The sequence below is a fragment of the Terrapene carolina genome, unplaced genomic scaffold (assembly GCF_002925995.2).
Source record: "Terrapene carolina triunguis isolate 2854851 unplaced genomic scaffold, T_m_triunguis-2.0 Scaffold111, whole genome shotgun sequence".
Classification (NCBI taxonomy): domain Eukaryota; kingdom Metazoa; phylum Chordata; order Testudines; family Emydidae; genus Terrapene; species Terrapene triunguis.
Window position 1 is genome coordinate 3,450,836 of NW_020664462.1, and position 24,283 is coordinate 3,475,118.

Consider the following 24,283-nt stretch of genomic DNA (forward strand, 5'->3'; position numbering starts at 1 on the left):
GGCAACAGTGTAGATCTTCTGTAGCTGTCATGACTGGTCCTGTTCTATGCTCTTGAACTCCTGGCTTGACCTTGGCTTGTTTTGGACTTTGCCTCTTGACTAAGACCCTGAAACCTCACTTGGACTCTCTCTCGGGATTGACCCTGGCCTGGAACTGACTACGAACTCCTCGGCTACTCCTAGCCTCAGGTTTGCCCCTGCTTTGACCCTTGGCCCTGACTGCCCTTGTTGCGATCCTGACACAGGGTAGTGGTGAGACTTATTACACTGATGTTTGTGAGGCGCTCAGTTGTGGTGGTGAGGAAGAGGGGGGATCTAGGTGGCTAGCAAGAGACGTGGGATGCTTTATTCGAGCCAGCAGGAAACCCAGTGCTGAAGGTCTAATTGCAGAGCAAAAGCCAAATCTTTTTTCCAACTGATATCTTCCACAAGATGCAGACTGGAGAAAAGGCTGAATGGGAATAGTACCTACTTGTGAGTTCCCGGGACATCTCCCTAAAGATGCTACTTTCAGCCCCTACACAAGCTTAATCAGAGGGCAGTCAAAAAGTTACAACTGGGAAATACGTTGGCTGAGTATTTTGAAGAGGTGGTTGGATTCCCGGCATGATTTCTCTCTGACACAGTGGTGTGTGTACTAGAGAAGGTGTTAGCTTTAGGCCCTTTTTATCTTATGTTAACTACGTGCCAATTGACTCCAATTAGCTCATGTGTTTGTAAATGCCAGTCCAGATGCTCCGCAAACACTTGTTTCAGGACACAAACGTTTGTGGAGCGTCTAGACTGGTGTTTACAAATGTGTCTGCTAACAGGCAGAAATTGGTAATCAACCAACAAGTTAAAACTGGAGCAAAAAGACTAGCTTAGCCACAGAGAGAGCGAGCAAGCAAGCAAGCGTACGCTTTGTCCACACATAGCCCGCTGCCCTGAAAGACTGACCGACCACAACCACCTTTGACTTCAGTGGGAATTGGGAGCTCTTGTCACCTGCAGGCCTCACAGGACTGGGTCCGCTTGTCTCACGACTGTGAGCGCCGACCTCAGGGCAGACTGTCAGAATACAGGCAGAGACCCCAAACTGGAGGTGTGTTTTATAATTCGATTTCAACAAGCCTGTGACAAAAATGAACTCCTGCATCACTACACCTGTCTTACCGGGAAGTCACAGACAGTCCCCTTAGACCAGAGGTGGGCAAACTACGGCCCGCGGGCCATATCCGGTGCACGGGACCGTCCTGCCTGGCCCCCGAGCTCCCAGCTGGGGAGGCCAGCCCCAGGCCCCTCCCCTGCTGTCCCCCCAGCGCTCTGGCCCACCGCTCCTGCCGGGCAGCGCGGCGGCGTGGCTGGCTCTGGCATGGTAAGGGGGCGGGGAGCAGAAGGCTCCGAGGGGCAGTCAGGGGACAGGGAACAGGGGGTGGTTGGATGAGGCGGAGGTTCTTGTGGGGGGGGGCGGTCAGGGGATGGGGGTTGGATAGGCATGGGAGTCCCAGGGGGCCTGTCAGGAGGTGGGGGTGTGGATAGGGGTCGGGGCAGTCAGGGGACTGGGAGCAGGAGGGTTGGATGGGGGTGGGGTCCCTGGGGGGCGGTTAGGGGCGGGGGTCCCGGGAGGGGGCGGTTAGGGGACAAAGAGCAGGGGGGGTTGGATGGGTTGGGGGTTCTGAGGGGGGCAGTCAGGGGGCAGGATGTGGAAGGGGGCGGATAGGGGGCAGGGGCCAGGCTGTTTGGGAAGGCACAGCCTTCCCCACCTGGATCTCCACACAGTTTTGCAACCCCGATGTGGCCCTCGGGCCAAAAAGTTTGCCCACCTCTGCCTTAGACTCTCCCGTCTTGTCACCCAGACAAACTGGGCTTTGGGATAAAAGGCCACCTATACCAAAAATTGCATCACATTTAGGTTGCTTCCAGTCCAAAGAGACCAGTCACTTGTCCCCAGATCAAGTGGTACTACAGATCTTATGTAACCCATGTACCTAATAGGGAGATATCTCTTTAAGAGACCCATTGGGGGGAGGCAGGAGTCAGTCGTGTCTGGGTCATTGTTGCTAGGCAGATTTAGCACTCCACATCTTCTGGAATTGGGGGTGGTAGTTTGGGGTCTGCTCCAATAGGTTCCCTGTTGCTGGGGTCAGACTCCATGAGGGCGAGCGGTCAGGCCATGTGCCCTGTGTGAGTTGGGAGAAGCTGAGCCCAGGAGCCGGAAGCAAGCTGGTGTCCCTAACTCGGAAGCATTTTGCAGCAGGGTTTTCTTTAAATCTAGACACGTAACCAGAGGTGAAAGTAAGTTGGTACAGTCCGGTACGGCAAGAGCCGGTATGCCGTGCCGGACCGGACCGGCTTCCCCAGGCTGGTGATTTAAAGAGCCCGGGGCTCCCTGCAGTGGCCAGAGCCCCGGGCCTTTTAAATCGCCTCCCGAGCCCCGCAGCCAGAGCCCCGGGGTAGCGGCTGCAGGGCTCCGGCGGTGATTTAAAGGGCCCCGGGCTCCGGCCACTGCGAGGAGCCCGGGCCCTTTAAAGCGCCTCCCGAGCCCGTCTGCCGGAGCCCCGGGGTAGCGGCAGCAGGGCTCCGTCGGTCATTTAAAGGGCCCGGAGCTATGCTGCGGTAGCGGCGGCTGGAGCCCCAGACCCTTTAAATCATCCCGGAGCCCCGGAGTTCCCAGCCGCCTCTGCAGCTGATAGCTGCGGGGGTGATTTAAAGGCCCCCCTCTTCCAGTTGAAGCCAAACCTCTTCCGGTTGAGGCCAAGCCCCCGCGTACCGGTAAGTCCTTTAAGTTACTTTCACCCCTGCACGTAACTGAGTGCTTGATTAATCAGTCCGCTGACTGGCTAGCAGTGATTTCCACAGAGGAAGAGTCTGCATAGATTCCAGCTGAAGATTCCTGCAAGCAAGTGGAGGGAAGATGTTGTTTTAGACTCCAGCTACTTTCTATGGGAGTTGGGTTTTTTTTAAGGCACTGGAGACGGGAAATGAAGTGAACTCTAGCCCACACAAAGGTTACACTTACACCAAAGACAATGCTGGCAGCCAATTCTATAGTAAACTAACTAAAGATTTATTAGCTACGAAAAGGAAGTGAGAGTTATTGAGAGGTTAAAGCAGGTAAAATATATGCACAGGTGAGTCACAGTTTATAATTCCAAATGGTGGCAGTGATGTAATAAACTCCCAGTTTCCCAAAAGCCTTTTCAGGGTATGCAGCTTGTCTCTGGGGATCTCCACTCTGCATCTGATACACTTTCCTGTAAGAGTCCAAACAGCCCAGAGATGCAGGCTCTTTCCTGGAATCCATATGTATAACTTCTTCTGATGGTGTCACTATGATGACAGAGCGTGAGGAATGCATTTGGAGTCTTTGACCTCCAGTCATCACACACAATGACCACTTGCTTTGAAATGAGCACTTTTCCGTCAGAGGTCCTCATTTGCATTCCACAAGGCTTCTTTCTCGTTCGATGGGTTATTTAGTTACAGGGGTATACACAATGTAAATGTTTGCTAGTACATTATCACGGGATTCAGATAAGTGAAAACATTGCAAATAAGATCCCACTAGTTTTCAGGAAGTTTAAACACCAAATACACTCTTATACATTTAACAATCACTTTGATCTATACTAATACACAAGTGAATTGGCCTGGGGCTCTGGCATGAGTTGGCTGGTCTGCCAGCATCACACCCATGATGAGTACGACTTGAAGAACTGAAGACAGCATCACCCGCATCCAAAGGATGTCTATTTCTTTATTCTATATTTGGCATGCAGCTTCATTTATATGACACTTTTTGTAAAAAACAGAGGATACGGCTTTTGGACAGTGTGTTTAGCTCATGTCAGGAAAGTGCTTCTGTCAGCATCTCTGAGACAGAGAGAAACACCAAACAGTTAAGAAGAGATGCATGGGGAAGAAGAGCCTTCTCCCGAGACATCTCTAATATAGCCATAGATTAAAGAGCTTCATCCTATGGGTTGTGCCTTCCAGCAATTATTTGGTGGCTGAGTTTAGCCCTCTATCCTGGGCAGCGTGTGAACCGGCTACTCGGGGAGGCTAGCCTGCAGCCCAGCCCCTTCTGTCTGAGCCCCCCCCGTATCGGAGCCCAAAGCTGCCCAAGCGCCCCCAGTCCCGGAGCACTGGGTTGCATGGCCCCCAGCCCCACGTGGCGCGAGCACTGGCCCCAGCTGCCCTGAGTCCCGGGCACAGCCCAGGCCATGGAGGAAGAGCCAGAAGCAGGAGGGGGCTTAGGGGCGGAGCGTGGGTGTGGCCGCGCCTGGCTGTTTGGGGAGGCTCAGCCTCCCCTGGCCTGTGATACCCACCGCCCATGCCCTCTATGGAATGCCACATACCCCAGAAGACTGGTGTGAGGCTTAGCTAATGCTTGTCGAGTATCTTGATCTCAGATGGAATGGGCCAAGTACCCTCCCAGGGCACATCTATGCTGCAGTCAGAGATGCACTGCAGCACACGTAGCCCTACCTGAGACCGCTTTGATCTGTCTAGTTCGGGCACCAAACGCAGTGAAGCCACAGCAGCGTGGGCAGCAGCATGGGCTTGCCGCTTGAGTATATACCCAGGGTCCCCGGCAGGGCTGTACCGCCGCATGCTGCTGCAGTTTCGCTGCGATTGGTTCTCGAGCCAGCTAAATCGAAGCTAGCTCGGGTGTATCTATACATGCTTGCAGTCACCCCTCTGATTGCAATGTAGACACACTCCTGAGGTTCTGGCTCTCGGCAGCTCTGTGCGGCTATGAATCCATCTGTGCTCCTATTTCTCGCTCCCCCCTGCGCGCTGGAACACAATCAGCACTGTACAGGCCATTCTGTTCACAGGTCACTTTCTAGCCAACGAGGCAGGTTTTCCTTTGGCAGAAACATCGCCTCTGTAGAAATGGCGATTTTGCTTTTAAAGAAATCAGTCAAGTAGCTCCAGATAACCTCAAATTCTGGAAGGACTTTGTCTCCTCCCTGTTCCCACCATGCCAGTTCCAAGGCATTAGCACTGCACGCCCCACGGCAGGTCTGCAGCATGGCACGTGCTTGGGAGAGAGGGTATCAGCAACTCCGCTGTTGGTCTGATCACTTCTTTTGCTGGGGTTTCCTTGCTGAGGACTTGGCATTCCCCCCGGCTTTGCTGCCAGCCTTGGTGCTGCCTCCTGCCTTAGCTCTGTCTGTCTCCTTCTCACCTTTCCTTCCACCTCCTTGCTTCTTTTCACCTGCACCCTTCCCTCCTTCCTTCTTTCTGGTCTCATCTTTCCCTTCTTTCTTGGACCCTTCTTTCTGCTCCTTTTTGCCCTCTTTCTTCTTGGATCCCTTGGAACCTTCTTTCTTGCCTTGGGCCCTGTCCACTTTCCCTGAGACGGTGGGCACCTCCTCTTTCTTCTCTTCTGCCACGTGAGCTGTAGGGATTGAAGGGGGAAAGAAAACAAAGTAAGTTACTTTGGGGTAGCTTTCACCATAAGAGGTACAATTCCTGCAGCCCTCATGCAAATCAGGGAGATCAGAAATCACTTTAATCTAACAATCCAACACCCTCCATATTTCCCTTTGGCTCCCTGATTTGCTGCATTTAACCATCAGTTTATTAATCTACGGGTATATTAGGAAGAATGGGATAAAGCTAATCATAATCCTGGCTTCACTGAAATCAGTGGCAAAAAAATCCCATTGACTTGAACGGGACCGGGATTGGACCCAAGAAGACAATCAAGGAGTATTCCCCAATAGTAAGGCCTAATGGATAACAGTGTCCCAAGGGAAGCAGCGGAACTCCCATTGTTTGGTTTGGTTTAAAACCAGACTGGGTTTTTTCTTGTGGGGTGGCGTGTCCCTTGCAGAAGAGACGAGACTGGCCTTGGGTGTTGTGAATACAGGAAGAATCTTTACTATGCTGAGCAGATAGACAGACAGCCTCAATGGTGCATTGCAGAGTGAGGAACAAGAGGATTGCCTGAGCTGGTCCAACTACAGCTGACCGCGGATTTTTTGTATCAAAACCATTTTTCAGTGAAAATTGCTGCTTAGAAAAACATTTCAGGTGGGACGACATTTTATTCCAACCCCCCAAAATGAAGGATTCCAATGACATTGATATTTTTGGAACAGAATGTTTTGAGTTTGTTGGTTTGTTTCAAAACAGGTTTTGAAAGCAAACTCGCTATTTTTATATAAAACGTTTGCTTAAACGTTAAAAGATAAAAATCAGAACAAAATGTTTCCATTTTATGAAAAGAAAATGTTTTGAGTGACAGGCAAGGGAAATTTCAGAAACTTGTTTCGCGGGAAATGTCACTTGTTTTCGTTCCCTTTTGGAACAGAATTATTATTTAGTAAGGAATAGTTAAATCACAGCATTTCCCTTGTCGTGAGTAATCTGGTTCCTGCCCAGCCGTATTGCCGACTACCCTGTATCACTTCTGCCATTTAAAGTAATGGTAACAATAAAACATTCATATCATTTCCCTGTCTCCTTAGTAGTTCTAACTAGGAATCTAGACAGAGGTGAGTTAACTATAGTTACAAATACATAGTGCTTAATTTGTGCCAGGGCTTGTCAGGGCCGAGCCCCAGGACCCAGGGCCGGCTCCAGGCATCAGCTGAACAAGCTGGTGCTTGGGGCAGCAGATTGTTCGAGGCGGCATTCTGCCCAATCCTAGGGCGCCACGGCCGCTTTTTTGTTGTTGTTGTTCCGCTCCGGCCGCCCTGTAGGGGGCGGCGGCGCGGAGAACCAGAGTGCCCTGCAGGGCAGTCCTCTTCCTTCCCTCCCCGCCGACCGGAGCGGAGCCCTCGCGGCAGGCGGCAGGAGGCGGCGCAGCGGGAGGGGCCGCGTGGCAGCGCCCCTGCTGTAGCCCTGGCCACCCACTTCTCTCTCTCTCCCGCCCGCTCCCTCCTCCTCCCCCCCCAAGCCGGTCCCCCTACACCCGGGCTCCGGCCACGCCGCAGGGTGGTTTTTTTTGCTTTGCCGTTCTGGCCGCCCCGTTTCTTTTTTTTTTTTTTTTTTGCTTGGGGCGGCCAAAAAGCCAGAGCCGGCCCTGCCAGCACCTCTAGGTTTGGCAGTTCACAGCCCCGGCACCTCTGGGCTTGCCGCATCCGTTATGAATGTAAAAAAAACCAGCACCTCTTTCATTACAAATTAAGCACTGCATAAAAAGTTATCTTGGACCAAATCCTCAGCTGGTTTAAATCAGCACAGCTTCATTGGGGTTAACGCCATTGACACCAGCTGAAGGCTGATTTAGTTGGGGTTGGTCCTGCTTTGAGCAGGGGGTTGGACTAGATGACCTCCTGAGGTCCCTTCCAACCCTGAGATTCTATGATTCTATGAAGGTTTGGCCCTGTTTTGTTCAGTGTCCTAACAGTAAGATAAAGCAGAAGGTCTCGGGGGACACAGGGAGGTCTTTGGTTAACACTTTATGGGTACTGCTTCGCTGGAGTCCTCAGTGCCGACTACAGTCCAGGGAAAGAGCAGGAACTGCAAATCTCTGCCTTATGTCTCTTATTTATTTAGGCTCAGACTCGGAGACCCTTACTCATCTCAAGTAGCACCTCATTCCACAAACAGTGTGGTTTATTGGAAAGGGCACTGGACTGGGAGTTAGGAGACCTGGCTAATACTTGTGACTCTGCTACTGACCTAATGTGTGGCCTTGGGCAAATCACTTCACTTCTCTGAGCCTGTTTATATGGTAAGAGCTCCGAGGCAGGGACTGTTTCTTACTATGTGTTTGTACAGCACCTAGCACAATGAGGTCCTGATCTTGGCTGAGGAATCTAGGTGTTACTATAATAAAGTAGGCTAATGTTCAGCAGGAGTAAGAGTGTCACAATTTGGCCCTTAAGTATTAGATGTGTCAACCCTTCATTAATTCTGCCGAAGGGTTTAATAATGAACAATTTCCTTTAAAAGAAAATGGGATTGTTTTTCTCCCCTGCGTTTTTGAGCACAAGTTTGACGTTTTGAATTTCTATTTCAAATTATGAAATAACATTCAATCGAAGATCAAATTTCACATTTCTATGGGGTGGGGGGGAATACAACACTTTGCCAAACTACATCATTGTGCAAAATGATGACAAAGATCTGCCAGAAACGACCTTTTTGTCACAACCCCTCGTCTGACAATCCCAAATGTTAGCTAGAGGCATGTGTCCCCAAAACGTTTCTTGTGAGGCTACATTGCTGCCCAAGAGCTTACTGCTAACGAATGTGCAGAATCAGATCCCCAGCAGGTTTAAATATCCATAGCTTCTCCACTGACTTATGGAGCAACACCAGTTTGTACAAGCTAAGTATCGAGCCTGTCTTTATTGTGTTCATTTCACCCCAAAGTAGTCACCACAAGTGCACACAATGTGTTATAGAAAAATAACACCCTTTGGCCATGGAAGATTGTGATCAATACACAGCAGTTATAATGTATCTACAAGATAATTATTCAAAGGGATCTGCAAAGTGAAAATAATGCAGCCTCTTTCTTTTAATCGAAGGGAAATTCGGACACCTTGGAGGAAAGTTTGGGAGAGACGGATCGCCTCCTTGTTTATGACCATTACAGGAACCAATCCAGCTCCCAACCAAGCCACTGGAAACTGGATCAGGCCCTTAAAACACGCAGTCCCGTCACCAATCAGAGCAAGGGCCAAACCCTGCTTGCATTGCTCACATGACGTGAGCAAGATGACCTATGTCAATGAGGTGAGCGAGATTTATATGCACAATCTGAAGTCATCCCTTGTTTTTGTCCAGAAGAGACGTCACCCCATGCTGTACAATCAAGAAGTCCTCAGAGAACCAGCCATCAGTTGGGACATTCCATGATAGCAGTAACAGTGGGATAGAGAGGTTCAAATAACAGCAAGCAATAACGGTTAATAGTATTTAATCATAATGAGATTGGCACTTAGTACTTAAGTAGCGATTTCCAACTTCACAGCACTTAATGACCATTCGTTCATTAAAATAACTACTTCTTTCTATTGCCTGTTCACAAGAATAAATGCACCATCAAACTACATGGCAGAAGCTCATCTGGTGCAATCTGACATGGGTCTTTTGACTTCAGTGAGGCTGTACTAATATATACCCCTGGAGGATTTGTTCCTACATGTTTTGGGGCTAAATTTTGCTCTGTTAAGTCAGTTTGAAACCAGATTAACTCCATAAAACTTAAGTGGTGCATAAACCTCATTCAGGACCTTTGCACAGGGGCAAATTTCACCCATTTAGGACCAGGTCCCCAGCTGGTGTAAATCAGCATTGTTCCATGGCAGTGAGTGGAGCAAATCTCCCGTCTTACCATTTGGTAGATTAAAAGGGCCCAACCTTGAAGTCAATGGAGCTACATCAGTTTACACAGCCAAGGATGTGGTTCAGAAAGTGCAACTGACCAGACCACTTATTCTGGTAACTTGAGTGAAATGCAAAGAAGAAGAAGAGAATACGCACAGCCTAAAAAGTGGAAAAACAAACAGGAGGGCCTGATTCCTCCCTGCCCTGCAGCTTGTGACACCGATTGTACAAAACAGGCACTTGTATTTTTGTTTGTACACCGCCTAGCACAATGATCTATGTTTAGGTGCTACAGCAAAGCAAACAAATAATCAGTTATACTGAATGAATGAAGAAATCACATATACATGGGCAGATTAGGTGTAAAACACTGCGAAGGCAGCATGGTAGGATTTTACACTCTCTTCGCACAGCTATAAATGTTGACACCAGCTGCGAAGTAGCAGGTAACTGAGCCCTGGACATTTCTCATCTTCCCATTGTAATGATCTCAGGTGTAATTAATAATGGAGCCGGAGACACCTTTCAATATGATTTCCTACTTCCATGGCTAGCCCAGTTCTGTTGTCATTTATACCCATCCAACCCCACTGGGCCAAATGCATCCCTTGATTTCACTGGCCTTACTTTGAGGTTGGATTCGGCCCGTTGACTTCCACGAGGTAACGAGGAATGGGGCGTGACCTAGCGTCTGTTGAATTCGCACTGACTCATTAAGGCCTCAGCCCAGCAAAGCGCTTGAGCATGTGAGCAATCCCATGAAGCCAGGTCTACAGGCATTCAATAGGGCTATACCAACTGAGGAGCTGACCCATTGATTGAAATGAGGAGACTCATGGACTTTAGCCTACAGTCATTCCATTGGCTTCAGTGGGCTTTGGATCAGACCTTCTGTGCTTAAAGTTGGACATGTTCATAGTGTTTTGCTGGATCAGGGCCTGAATTCCTTCTGTTTCCTTATCTGCCTCCCCACGCCCCTCCATATCCTGGATTGTGATACTATGAGACCTAGATCCTCAGACATATTTAGGCACCTAACTCCCATTGAAGTCAATGGAAGTTAGGCAGTTTAAATAACTTTGATGATCTAGGCTTGAGGCAATAAGGCTCCAAGCTCCTCTATAGTCTAGTGACCACTGGTTGGGCTTACAGAGCAATGTTAAAAAGAAAGCGCTTAGGAAGAAGATAGAGTGAAGGTGAAACACAGGAAAGGAAAGGAGAACAGTGAGTTCCAAAGTCCACATCTCCTCTGGGAAGCCATGGAAAGGAGACGCCAAAGAGACAGACAGACAGACATTCCCCCTAGTTTCCTTGTAGGGCCATTTCATCTTCTTCCTTCACCACAGGCAGAGAGTTGAGAGGTCTGGACTGGACATGACCAGAGAGAGTTGGGAGGTTTTCAGTAGAGCCTAGAGTATAGAATTACGAGAGGTGAGTGACAGGAGAGGAAGCCATGACAAGCTCATAGTGACAGAGATGCACTTGGCAGTAGGGACTGGCAGGCCATTTAAGGGGCAGCGGAAATGTTAATAGAACTGAGTGAATAACTGATTTTTCAGTTCGGAGGCCAAACCCTGCCCCCCCAAAAATTCATTTGGGGTCAAACAAAATGCTTTGTTCAACCCCAGATGAACTTTTTTCCAGTTTTTCTTTTTGTTTTGAGTCTTTCTCAGGTATTTTACCCACCCCTTTTGGGGAAAAAAGCAACATTTCTAGACGAAGTGCCATTTCAAAACGAAAAGCTGAAATGAAAGTGGCAGAAACGAACCGTTTTGACTTTTTCAACATTTTTCTTCCGCCTTTTTTTTTTTTTTTGGCTGACTGTTTGCCAAATTCAACCTGAATTCGCAAAGTGTTTCCGCTACCTGAAAAATGCATTTTTTTCAGCGACGTTAATATTCATCGAGACAATTTTTGCCCAACTCTAGTTAACAACTCATTTGCTACCCCTTGGGCATCACCTCAGAATCTGGCCTTCAGAATGGAAAAGTAGTGGGGCCAGATCCTCGGTTAGTTTAAATTGTTGATTTCAGTAGAGCTGTGAGCATTGACACCAGCTGAGGATCTGGGCCAACTGCCTTCAATGGAGGTATGCGGATTGACACCAGCTGCGGATCTGGCCCTTTGATCTTAACGATAGTGCTTTCTGCAACAGAAGTTAAACGATATAAAGAGCGCATGCAAAGCAGAGGAGCTTTGCACAGTAAATTACAGAGCCAGATCTTCCATGGGTGCAAATTGCCATTGAACTGCCTGGAGCAACACAGATTTGTGCCTGCGGACAAGCTGGCGCTTTGTGCATGCAGAAAGAAACCCAGGGAGAAGAGACGGGGGTGTGGCTGTACCTCCAGGGATCTCCGTCAGCTCGTTGAGCGGTGGTACGGTCTCCAGTTTGTCTGCGTAGGTCTTGGCTGCCTGCCGCTGTGCATACCGGGCCTCGATCTCTTTCTTTGTCCGTGGAATCCGGCACTTGAAGATACAGCACAGGGTTATAACTGGGAGAGAGGAGAGAGCTGGTCTCAGTTAAGTTTGCTAGCACAAGTAAAAGGTTCACCAGATCACAGCCAACAGATATCAGTGGGAGACCGCAGATCTCAGTGCAGCTACGCCAGTTGGAAATCCGGCCCCATTGACTTCACTAGAATTGTCTGTCTAGGTTTTTATCTCCCCTTCATCATCACAGACTCTGAGCTCCTCACAACGCTCAACTGATTTTACCCTCACAAGCTCCCCGTGAGCTACGTTAGTAGCATCCCCATTTCACAGCTGGGGCACAAGGCAGATTAAGTGACTTGCCCAAAAACCACACGGGAAGTTTGTAGCGGAGCCTAGACGTGAACACAAATCTCCTGACTCCCAGCCCGCTGCTCTAACCCCTCTCTCTCAGCATATGCGCAGCATGCCCAGCCGGCTGGAGAGCCGGTAGCCCGCCGTCGAAGTAAGTCAGTGGGCACTCATCAAGGAGACACGACATAGTCTGAAGTTGACCGTGTGTCGTTAGAAAAAACCTCTTTGAAGAAATCGGCCGCACAACTGCTCTGTCCTGTTCAAAACTGGTTCAGGAATGGCCACGGGGTATCTTGGCACGTCAAAACCTGGTGGGCAGATGGTTGGGTCAGTGATGAGAGAGTGATTAATGACTGTAATCGCTGACCACTCATTATGCCAAGCATCGGGGGTAGCCGTGTTAGTCTGTATCCACAAAAACAACAAGGAGTCCGTTGGCACCTTAAAGACTAACAGATTTATGTGGACATAAGCTTTCGTGGGTAAAAAACCTCCCTTCTTCAGATGCATGGAGTGAAAATTACAGATGCAGGCATTATATAATTATATAGTGCGGTTTTTTTACCCACGAAAGCTTATTCCCAAATAAAACTTAGTCTTTAAGGTGCCACCGGACTCCTTGTTGTTTTTATGCCAAACAGATTCCATCGTCCTCTCCTGTGGTGGCAAAAGTGACCATAAAGGACATCTCAAAGACAGGTGAACTGGCGGGTGGTTGAGCCAGACCTTGAGCTATGCTGATTCTATGCTGATTGACGCCAGCTAACGATCTGGCCCCGGGTCTTTACATCTGATGAGAATTTTTCTCTCGTCTCTAGGACTCCAGAGTTTCTCTCTAGTGCATACTTGCCTAGAATAAGGGAATTTCCATACTTGATCAGACCCAGGGTCTATCTAACCCTATGCCTTGTCTCTGACAGTGACCAGCATCAGCTGCTGCAGAGGAAGGTGCAAAAAGCACCAAAGCAGGCAATTATAAAATACCATGCCCACAGGGATAGTTCCCTCCTACCCTCCAATTAGTTTATACCCAGAAGCATGAGCGTTTGTATCCCTTTGAAACTTCTGAGTTTCTTTTCCCCAACCCTTTCTAATGTAACTCTGGCCGTTCGCCGTGCCCAAACATCCGATCCTTTTTTGACTCCTGCTATGCTGTTGGCGTCAATGACATCTTGTGACAATGAGTTCCATGGGCTGCGTAGAAAAGGATTCCCTTTGCTCCATTTAAAATTTGCTGCCTTTAATTGGATCCCCCCCTTATATTATGAGAGTCAGTAGGAGCATCTGATTTACCTTCCTCAGCACCGGAGGATCAGGATCAATGGAGTTATAGAATATCAGGGTTGGAAGGGACCTCAGGAGGTCATCTAGTCCAACCCCCTGCTCAAAGCAGGGCCAATCCCCCGACAGATTTTTGCCCCAGATCTCTAAACGGCCCCCTCAAGGATTGAACTCACAACCCTGGGTGTAGCAGGCCAAGGCTCAAACCACTGAGCTATCCCTCCCTGTTGTTGTGAGCTCACAATCAGGCCCTTCATGCTAACCTGGGGAGATGGGGGAAGAGCGAGGGGGTGAGACTCCATTCCCCTCTCCATAGGCTGCCTGGCACTTCTCATTCACTATGGGTGGAATTTATCCCTGCACAGAGGGCCAGGAAAGTACCTCAGCATCACATATGTCCCCCTTAAACCTTCAAAACAGGACTCGGGTAGTTCACAGGCTTTTGGCAAAGGTGAATTTCACCCCAGGGGCAGAGTTTGTGCTACATCCGTCTGGCCTCCCCTGAGCAGGGAGGTCGCTTTGACAAAAAGTAAAGGGTTCCAGAGGGACACTCCTTCATTTCACCGAACAGAGCAGGGGGATGTGATCATTTCCAGCGCCTACATCGTCGTCCGTGTTGGGCTGTCCGTGAAACCGGAGCAACTGCTCCCGCTTCTGGGGTGTGTTGCAGAAACTATCCATCCCTTTAAACAATCAACGGCAGAGAAATCATAATGGAATCTCACTAGCATCAAGGGGCACTGGAAAGTCACAAGGAAAGGAGAAATCTGAAGCAAAGGTTAATCGCAGGTAAGCATTAGGGACTGTAAAGCGTTTTGCTGGCATCGTGCTCTAAGTCTGGCAGTTATCTAGATGCTTTTATCCTTTGTCCTTTTGTGCTGTCAGCATAGACTGCAGGTAACTGAGGATGAGAGACTGGAATGTGTCCTTATGATGTTGCTGACCGGTGGGTCGGTGACTGACCACTCCTACAAAGCACACAGGTGACTGTAACACACTGTTCAGTGTAGGATGTGCAGTTCACTTGGTGCCTGACCCACAGGCTCTGCTACAGCTCCCAGGCAGAGGGCTTAGGGCCTGATCCAAAGCCCTTTGTAATCAATGAAAAGCCTCTCCTTAACATAGTGGTGTTTGGCCCGGGACCATGGGACTAGGGAAATCAATGAGAGTTACCAACACCTTTGAGGATCTGGACCCTAGCTCTTTAGTTCATGGTTTGTTGCTATAAAGGATTCGGTCCCAGGAGATGGTTTATAAGAATACCTAGTAATTATCTCGCACTTTTCATTCACAGCACTTTAGCAAGAAGGGCAGTATCATTACCCCCATTTTACAGATGGGGAAACTGAGGCACAGAGACTTGGCTCAGGTCACAGAGTCAGAGATAGTACCCAGGTCTTCTGCACCACCCACCCCCCCCCCGCAGTTCACTAGCGACTAGACCACACGGCAGCCTGGCTATGGATGGCTGTCAGAGGAAGGTGTGTGCAAACTTCATACAGCGCTCGCTGCACAATGCTGTACCACCGTATCACAGTTCCAATCCTGCCTATCAGCTCACATATGACATTGCAAAACATTTTGGGACCCATTTGGTTAATCAGAGCAGGAGGAATAGCCACTTGGAGGCTGCTGCAGTGGGGCATGAGTATATAGTGCTGGGGGCTGGACTGAACCGACTCCAGCCCAGACCCAGAGATGGATAACAAAACGTCCCCCAACCCAAGAGCCGCTGAGCACCAGTCGCAACTGAGGATTGAGTCCTGTGATGTTGCCACATGCTGGGGGTGGTTATTAAATATTACCATTATTAGCTGTAAAATGAGGAATAGGCAGGTGACTAAAATCTGGGACCAGGTACATCAGAGCACTGCAGCAAGATGATTCTGTATTTCTTCCTTGCTCGTGGGAAGTAATTACTCACGCTGTACTCCGCCTCCTTTCACTTTGGACTCTGTGTGATCCGTTTTCTCTCTTAATGAGAGTGAGAGCCTGGGCTGCGTATTAGGACGGGGATGGGTGCATTTCAGGACAATTTCTGCTCTAACTAGCATGTATTTTATGGGCTTGCCCCCTTCAAACCAGTCTGATGTAATTGCATTTCCTGCATATCTTGCTGTTCCACCATCACACAAGAAATCAAAGCAAAGCATTCTTGGATTCTCTAAATGCCCAAGTTAATGTCAGCTTGGAATGGAAAGTTTCCAACCTTTTTCATTGGGAAGATCACCTGGAAATGTAAGCTATTAGTTAATGCACAGTCCTCTGTCTGTGTAGGAGATTGTATCATTTCCCCATAGGCCTGAGAGTATTTTACGATGCAAGGTTTTATACTCATCCTTTATGTCGGCTTTTTAACCTTTTGTTGTATCTGTTCCCACAACTGGGCAGGATTAGGGCTGGGCCACGTAACAGGGCTTTCGGGCACAGGTATGAACCCCAGTGCACCTGTTGTAGCTCTTGGGCCCTTAACAGTGGGCATTCTGGGAAACGTAGTTGCTTGGAAGGACCTAAAAACTCCCCCCGCCCCCCCAAGGTCATATGACCACCTTTTGAACTATATTATGAATAGCTTCAGCTTATTATGGGGGAAGATGATGGCTGAGCAAAATCCTGACTGGGTGGTGGAGAGTAGTTTGAGTCACTGTGCATTTAGCTGGATCCTTTTGGGTCAATAAAGCAAGGCTGGCGATTCCTCGCTGACTTACAGAGCAGTAGGATGTACCGTTACCTCTTTCAAGCTCCCATCTTATTCTCCAGAATTTCAACTTTCTTTTTTCTTTTTTTAAAGCCTCTGACCCTTATGATTGGGCAGGAAACCTTCAAAATAGGAACTCTTGTAGTAACGCCTGCCTGAGTTTGCAGAGTGCCTGAGACAAGAGCTCTGACAGGTGTCAGCTCCCCCGTTCATCTCCCTGGTGTGTGGACATGGATACTCAATGGTGACAATTTAAACATCAGCGTTGCTCACTCTTTCTGTGGGGATCAAAGCAGGTGAGAAGGGAGAGGCTCGGGTTCTGGAGAGCTGCACCAAGTAATGTGAGTGACAGCTCATTTTGATATCCTGAGCAGGGGCTACTTAGAAGAAGCTACCATTTGGTTTCTTTTAAACCAGCCCGGAAGAAGCTAATTCCAAGGAGCCTGGCAGAACAGCCAAGCCCCAATGAGGGGAGGGGAGCTGAGCCCAGAGGATCAACTGAACCCCACTAAGGAGAAGCCACATCTGGAGGGAACCACATGGATGTAGAAAAATCCCACTGAAGGGGAGTGAAGCCCAGCACAGTCCATGTGATCATAGTTTGAACATCTGCAGGCCATTGAGAGGCTCTGTCTCAAGTAGGTGGCGCTTATGCAGTCGGTGGAGGCAGAAATAACATGTCTGTCTCCCCTCCCCACCCGAAAATTTAACTCTGTAATAGCGCATCATATAGACGTTTATAGCTTCATGAAACTGATCGGCTCTAGCATCAGGAAAAGGAAGGAGACGGCACAGAGCCCTGGAGTGACAAAGCGACTGTCACAGTGGAAGAAGGAAAAAATACCCTTTGAGAAGCCAAACTTAGCAGGAAGTAGCCTTGTGCCTACCTGGCTCTGGCACAATCCAGCTGGTTTCATCCTCTGATAGAGCTGGGGAAGGGAGCCCTGGCTATTAATATGCTTTCAGCAAAGCATGCTGGGAGGGGGAGGAGCCTGTGGCCCCATAAAATACAGGCTCCTCTGACTTAGAGGGCAGATGGCGCCAGGGAAATGTGTGCCAGTAAAGCAGTGTGAGGGAGAGGAGAGAGAAATGGCCCCGGCTCAAGGCAGCACCAGGTCAGACTCTGGTGGCGCAGTGAAGCATGGCGGAGCCTGGCAAGAAGGGACTGGATCTGGACTATGAGCCCACACAGGCTGTGGTTTGCCTATGTAGCGACAAGGGGCTCCTCTGACGGGAACAGACTGCGAGCACACTGAAAACTTACGGGGCTGTGGGAGTGGATGCAAGTGCTAGTGAAATAAATACCCATGGGGCCTTAAGAACTGGTCCATCCTCCTCTTCCCTGCCTCCTGTGCCATGGGCAGATCCTGGCCTGCCAGTGATTAACTGGTGACACCTTGCAAATCAGGGGTTCTCAACCTTTTTCTTCTGAGCCACCCCGCTCACATGCTATAAAAACTCCACCGACCACCTGTGCCACAATAATTTGTTTTCTGCATATAAAAGCCAGGGCCGGCATTAGGGGGTAGCAAGCACGGCAATTGCCTGGGGTCCCTTGCCACAGGGGCTGCTACATTGCTCAGGCTTCAGCTTCAGCCCCGGGTGGTGGGGTTCATAGGCCTGAACTTCAGCCCCATGTGGTGGGATTTTGGCTTTCTGCCCTGTGCCCCAGCAAGACTAATGCTGGCCCTGCTTGGTGCCCCCACCCTGAAACCTGCTCTTGGCCCAGACCCCTGGTTGAGAATCACTCTTGTAAATAACAAATATTCCCCCCCTCTGTGCGCAATTTAAATCTCTGCCTTATCTTTGCATTAACATGCTGCTGGCTTCTTTGCTATTTGGCTTCTGAAAACCATCTTTTCCAGTTCCCCGACACACACAGTTGAATGCAGCCACCTTCTCTGAAAAAACATCTCCCTTTTAAATTAAAAATCAGCTCTGATCCCGCTTTTGATGTTTTCTTTCTATGTTCAGCTCTCAAACCATCAAAGTGCGAAATCACTTTTCACTGCTGGGAGGCTGGGGAAGGGAAGTGTAATTTTGACAACAAGATACTTTTTGTTCCTTTATTAAATATGGATTCAAACACAGGCCCAAAGAAGCGTGTATTACAAAAAAGGAGCTAAAACGACCGGCACGCTTTCCTTTCCTTATCGCAATCCTAGAAGATTTGGGCATGGGAATTGATGGGATTCGTGAACGCATTTGCTCCTTCCTGAATCTTAACTTGTTTCATTATTTCTAAAGAGACAAGGACTTCAAAGGGGAAAGATTACTCATAGGGCAGTGCGACAAATCGTGGGAGGGCCTGAGCTATGACTCCACCAAAAATGATCGGCTGCAATGGTGGACACTCCATGGAAACTAATTTTTAAATTAAGATTAGATTTTTTTTTTCCTGAAAGCTATGCTCTAGTTCAAACAGGAATTAATTCAGGGGATGTTACACAGGAGGTCAGATGAGATGAGGTGGCCCTTCTGCCAAGAGCGGCACGTGAACCCCCCCCCCCCCCCGGGAGGCGAGCCCCCCAGCCCTGACACTTCGGCCTGAGGCCCGGCCCTATCCTGCCCCTTCCGCCCCCCTCTCTCTCCAGAGCCCTGTGGTTTCCCCCCACCAAGGCCTCCCTCCCCAGCCACCCCAAGCCCCAGGTTGCCGGTTGGCCCGCACTAGCCGCACCAGCCTCCTCAAGTCCCAGGCCATCAGCCCCAGTCATCCCGAGAACCGGCCTGCCCGTCCCAGCTGGCCAAGCCCCAAGCTAAGCCCCTGCTGGCTTCGGCGGAGAGGGGGAGCGAAGGCGGGACATGACCTGGGTTTGGAGAGGCTTAGCCTCCCCAGGCCTCTTACACCCGCCGCCCGTGCCTTCTGCCTTTATAATCTATGAAATTCAGGCCCAAAATACTCTCCCTCTGGCCCCCGCATGGGGAAAACTCCCAATCAAAATCTCCAAAGCCACCGCCTCGTCCTTCTTCAAGTCCCTCCTCAAACTCACCTCTTCTGGAATGCGGCCGGCAAACTTCAACCTGATCATGGGGAGGCAAATGCAGGATGCAATGCCTGCCCCTGATTGGCTAAGCATTGCACACACATCCTCTTTTTGTTATCCTCCCCCCCCACCCCATCCTGCACCCTTGTGTATCTCATCCACCTGTTACATCATGTCTCTTAGCCTGTAACCACTTCTGGGTCATTTACTCTGTACAGCATCTTGTGGAGAGACCTCTAGCTGCTCCCATGGTACAAATGCAGAATGGTGAGAAATAATATAATGGTCACTTAAGGTTTAACAGGAGAATATCTTTATTGCAGTTACTGCTGATGCTTGGACAGAACTGAGCAGCGAGCTTCACCTGGGAAGGGTTAAAAAGGTATAGGGGGCTGACTAGCTGGACTCTTTGCCCCACAGCGGCTTCCCCATGAATCCAATGTGATTTCTTACCATGGGCATGAAGCTCTTCTTAGCTCTACTGTTCTTGGTCTCTTAAGGTCGACAACCCACCACGTGGCTGAAATGACATCATTTAATGACCCAAATCCCACAATCCATTGCGAGCACAATGGCTGATGGGATTTGGTTCATCATGGGATAATTTGTTTTCAGCCTTGTTTTGGGTCAAAAAAAGGTGTGTGTGGGGGGGCAGATTCTGCTGGGTGGGTGACTTATAGGATAGGGGAGGTTAGAGCTCCTGGGGTGGAGAGCTGCTGAAGTACAGGGGTTAGTGCAGCTGGGTTGCAGGGCTGGAGGGGCCTGGTGCTGTGGACTGAGGAGCTAGTGGGGTGAGGGGCCCGGTGCTGTTGGGTGTGGTTTCTCCCAGCCTTCTCTTTTGCCCCATGTCTGCACATTGTGGAGCTCGGTGGGTTGGAAAGTGCTGTTGGGTAGGCGGGGGCATGACCGAGTTGCTGCTCTGGGATAGGTGAGGGATGGAGGCAGTAGCGGGGGGAAGGAGCAAACTGGTTGTGCCTGGATCCCCATAGTGTTTCTGTAGCTCTTCGCAGGTAAGTGCCATCAACCTAGCAACCGTTCGTATCCAGGTCCGGCCTGCCAGTTGAGAACTGGTTTCTAGCTCCCCCTGCTGGAGAGAGAACCCTTCTACGCTCACCACTCACTGTCCCAGGAATAAGCAACAGAGAGTCCTGTGGCACCTTTAAGACTAACAGATGTATTGGACCATAAGCTTTCGTGGGTGAATGCCCACTTCGTTGGATGCATGTAATGGAAATTTCCAGGGGCAGGTATAAATATGCTGGCAAGAATCAGTCTGGAGATAATGAGGTTAGTTCAATCAGGGAGGGTGAGGTCCTCTGCTAGTTCAATCAGGGAGGGTGAGGTCCTCTGCTAGCAGTTGAAGTGTGAACACCAAGGGAGGAGAAACTGCTTCTGTAGTTGGCTAGCCATTCACAGTCTTTGTTTAATCCTGAGCTGATGGTGTCAAATTTGCAAATGAACTGAAGCTCAGCAGTTTCTCTTTGGAGTCTGGTCCTGAAGTTTTTTTGCTGTAAGATGGCTACCTTTATATCTGCTATTGTGTGGCCAGGGAGATTGAAGTGTTCTCCTACAGGTTTTTGTATATTGCCATTCCTGATATCTGACTTGTGTCCATTTATCCTCTTGCGTAGTGACTGTCCAGTTTGGCCAATGTACATAGCAGAGGGGCATTGCTGGCACATGATGACATATATAACATTGGTGGACGTGCAGGTGAATGAACCGGTGATGTATTAGGTAGCTGAAGTCGGCGTATCTTAGGTTGACTTACCTGGCCATGAGGACGGTGGCGAGTCGACCGCTGCCGCTCCCCCGTCGACTCCGCTTCCGCCTCTCGCGAGCTGGAGTTCCAGAGTCGATGGGGAGCGTGATCAGGGATCGATTTTATCGTGTCTACACTAGACGCGATAAATTGACACCCGATAGATCGATCACTACCTGCCAATCCAGCGGGTAGTGAAGACCTGCCCTTTGAAGCACAAGCCTTCTCAGGATATTCCTGCTTCCAATCCCAGAAGCGTCCCAAGAATGGGAAGTGCAGGATGGCAGGATCAACCTTTCTGGTGGGTTCTGCTGCCAGCTGGCGAGGGACTGGGGTCAAAATCCTGGCCCTAAGAAGTCAATGGCAAAGCTCCCCTTGACTTCTGTGGAGTGGGGCACGGAACATCCCAGGGTTCTACCACTTCAGAATATTTTTCATAAAGTCTACTTCAAATTCAGCTATAGCTTCAGTTTTATTCAGGTTCTCACCTACCCCAGCATGGCCAGGTCCTACAATTGTAGTGTGACTCTCACAGTAGCTGATGCTTTTTCTTAAAGTGCTGGGTCCTAGAGTCACGTGATTACGAGACTCTCGGGTCTCATTTAAAAAGAAGTGGATAGGCCTCATAGTTGCAGAGAAAAAGCTTAACAACATGACTGCCGGAAATCTCAATAAGCAGAAGGCAGACAAAAAGAACCCAACATTCATTTAACTTATTTTAAGTTAACTTAAGATTTTCTGGAGGCCAGTCTCATGGTTATTTTTTTAACACTGGGGATTAGCAAAACTGCCATTGCCAAACCATCTGAGCTCCTGGCATTGGGACAGAGGGCATAGAATTGTTTTTGAACCTGCTGGCTTACCCCTAATTTCTGTTAAAGGCAATTCCTAGGGACATGCAAACACTAAGGCTTGGTCTACACTTACCCCCCAAGTCGAAGTAAGGTACGCAAATTCAGCTACGTGAATAACGTAGCTGAATTCGACATACCTTACTTCGAACTTACCGCGGTTCGGACGCGGTCCACACGCGGCAGGCAGGCTCCCCGTCGACTCCGCGGTACTCCTCTCGTTGAGCTGGAGTACCGCAGTCGACGCCGAGCACTTCCTGGTTCGATTTATCGCGTCCAGACCAGACGCGATAAATCGAACCCGGAACTTCAATTGTCAGCCGTCGAACTACCCGGTAAGTGTAGACTAGCCCTAAGAGACACGGACGTTTCAGAGAGCTGATCTGATTAGCAGCCAATGTTCTAAAATAGCAGAGGCTAAAAGTGCCTCTGTGAAATCTTCCTGTGCATTTATGACATCAATTACTTTTGTAGATTCCAAGTCCAGAAGGGACCACAGTGATTCTTTTTAAACGAGACCTGAGACTCTCATGTATGCACGTGACTCCGGGAGCTGTAACTTTAAGAAAAAACATCCGCTATCGACTCCTGTATAACACAGGCTATAGACCGTTCCCTCCCCCACCCCCCAATAATTCCTTTTTGAATAAGAACAGATCTTTTTATAAAAATCCAACTGATTTAAAAATTGCCCGTGATGGAGACTCCACCACACTTGGTAAATTGTTCCAGTGGTTAATTACCCTCATTGTTAAAAATTGACACCTTATTTCCTGTCCAAATTTGTCTGGCTTCAAATTCCAGCCATTGGATTGTGTTAGATTTTTTTTTCCACTAGACTAAAGAGCCCATTATCAAGCATTTGTTCCCCACATAAGTACTTATAGACTGTGATAAAGTCACCCCTTAACTTATTGGGCCCTATTCTCTTCTCACGCCAGTTTAACCCCTCATTGCAACGGAGTTACTCCTGATTCACGAGTAAGTGACAAGAGAATCAGATTTATTAGGGGTAAGGAAGCATGTAAACGAAGACTCCCGGCTAGGCAGCATTTGTTATAATTTAGTAACTAGCATATGAATGAAAACCAAGCAGTTCCACTAATTAACTGAATTAAGTGACTGAAATACACCTTAGGGTTTCTTCCCCCTCCAAGCTATAGCCAATCAAGGGAGCATTTAATTAATGTTTAGCGAAGTAGCCTGTGCTGCACTGAAGCAATTAAGAAGCCATTCCGTTGCTAATAACGTTAGCAATTAATGCAGATTTATTCAAGCAAGTTAATGGTAGCAATCTTATTTAAAGATGTTGTTGAAAGACCCAGGTTCCTCGTTCATTACATTCACAGGAAGGTGGGTATGTGCCCCTGGGCTGCCTGGTTAATTACATCTATTTAATGCACTTTAAGGTAATTTGTCATTTGAAATTTGCATCGGAGCACCTCACAATAGTTAATGAGTGAGAGAAGTGGTTTCCCCGTTTTATAGATGGGAACTGAGATACAGACAGGGTCTTCTGAAAATCCCATGTGGCTCTTCTCTGCACCTTTAAAAATCTGGCCCTTCTTAGAAATCACACACTAAGAATGACAGAGTGGGGAACTGATCACAGGTTTTCTACAGCCCAGCGTAGCACCCAGGCTGCTGGGCTATCCTTTCTCATCATGGAGAGTAGCTGTTTCTCACTTAAAGGCCAGGATATGCCAGCCAGGCAAAAGCCCACCCAGAGAAGAGACATTCCTCTGAGAGTGCAGGGTACACATCCCCTACAGTGGTTATCCCTTAGGGTACATCTGTGCTGCAGTCCAGAGGTGCATTTGCAGCAAGTCTAGCTATTTGCAAACTAGTGTGCAGGTAGCTAGCTGGACTAATCGGATCAGTGAAGCCACAGCAGCATGGCCTAGCTGCCTGAGCACGTACCCAGGATCTCGGGTGGCTAGCCTCTGATGCAGCAGCGTCCCTGCTATTTTTAGAGGGCCAGCTTGAAAGCTAAGTCAGGTATGTCCGCACCTGCTGCACTCACGTCTCTTGATTGCAGTGTAGACCAGCGGTTTTCAAACTGCGGATCGTGACCCAGGAATGTCAGGCACTGGGTCGCGGCGGCTCTGGTCAGCACCGCCGACCGGGCCATTAAAAGTCCCGTTGCCGGTGCTGCCCGGCTAAGGCAGGCTAGTCCCTACCTGTTCTGACACTGTGCTGTGCCCCGGTGGTGCCAGGACAGGCAGGAAGCCTGTCTTAGCACCTCTGCTGCACTACTGACCGGGAGACACCGGAAGTAAGCCCTCACCCCAACCCCATGCCCCAATCCCCTGCCCCAGCCCTGAGACCCGCAGCCCCTTCCTGCACGCTGAACTCCTCATTCCCGGCCCCACCCCAGAGTCTGGACCCCCAGCCCAGAGCCCTGACCCCCTCCCACGCCCCAACCCCCTGCCCCAGCCCAGAGCCCCCTCCCACACGCTGAACCCCTCATTCCTGGCCTCACCCCTCAGCCCTCACCCCCACATCCCAACCCTCTGCCCAGCCCTGAGTCCCTCCCACACCCCAAGCCCCTCATCCCCAGCTCTGTTGGGTTGCGGGCATCAACAATATTCTTCAACTGGGTCACCAGAAAAAAAGTTTGAGAACAACTGGTGTAGACATA

The 24,283-nt window shown here is 49.3% G+C and overlaps 1 protein-coding gene across 1 annotated transcript in view; it reads right to left on the minus strand.

The window, feature by feature from the left end:
• Positions 1–5,069: 5,069 nt before the first annotated feature.
• The window catches only part of TMIE (transmembrane inner ear), a 68,306-nt gene continuing 49,092 nt past the window's right edge, over positions 5,070–24,283 (minus strand). Inside the window, exons 3-4 of the mRNA XM_026651992.1 lie at positions 11,625–11,774; positions 5,070–5,389 (exon numbers count right to left, since the gene is read on the minus strand). Of these exons, the coding sequence (XP_026507777.1) occupies positions 5,070–5,389; positions 11,625–11,774 (470 nt within the window). The remainder of the gene's footprint in view (positions 5,390–11,624; positions 11,775–24,283) is intronic.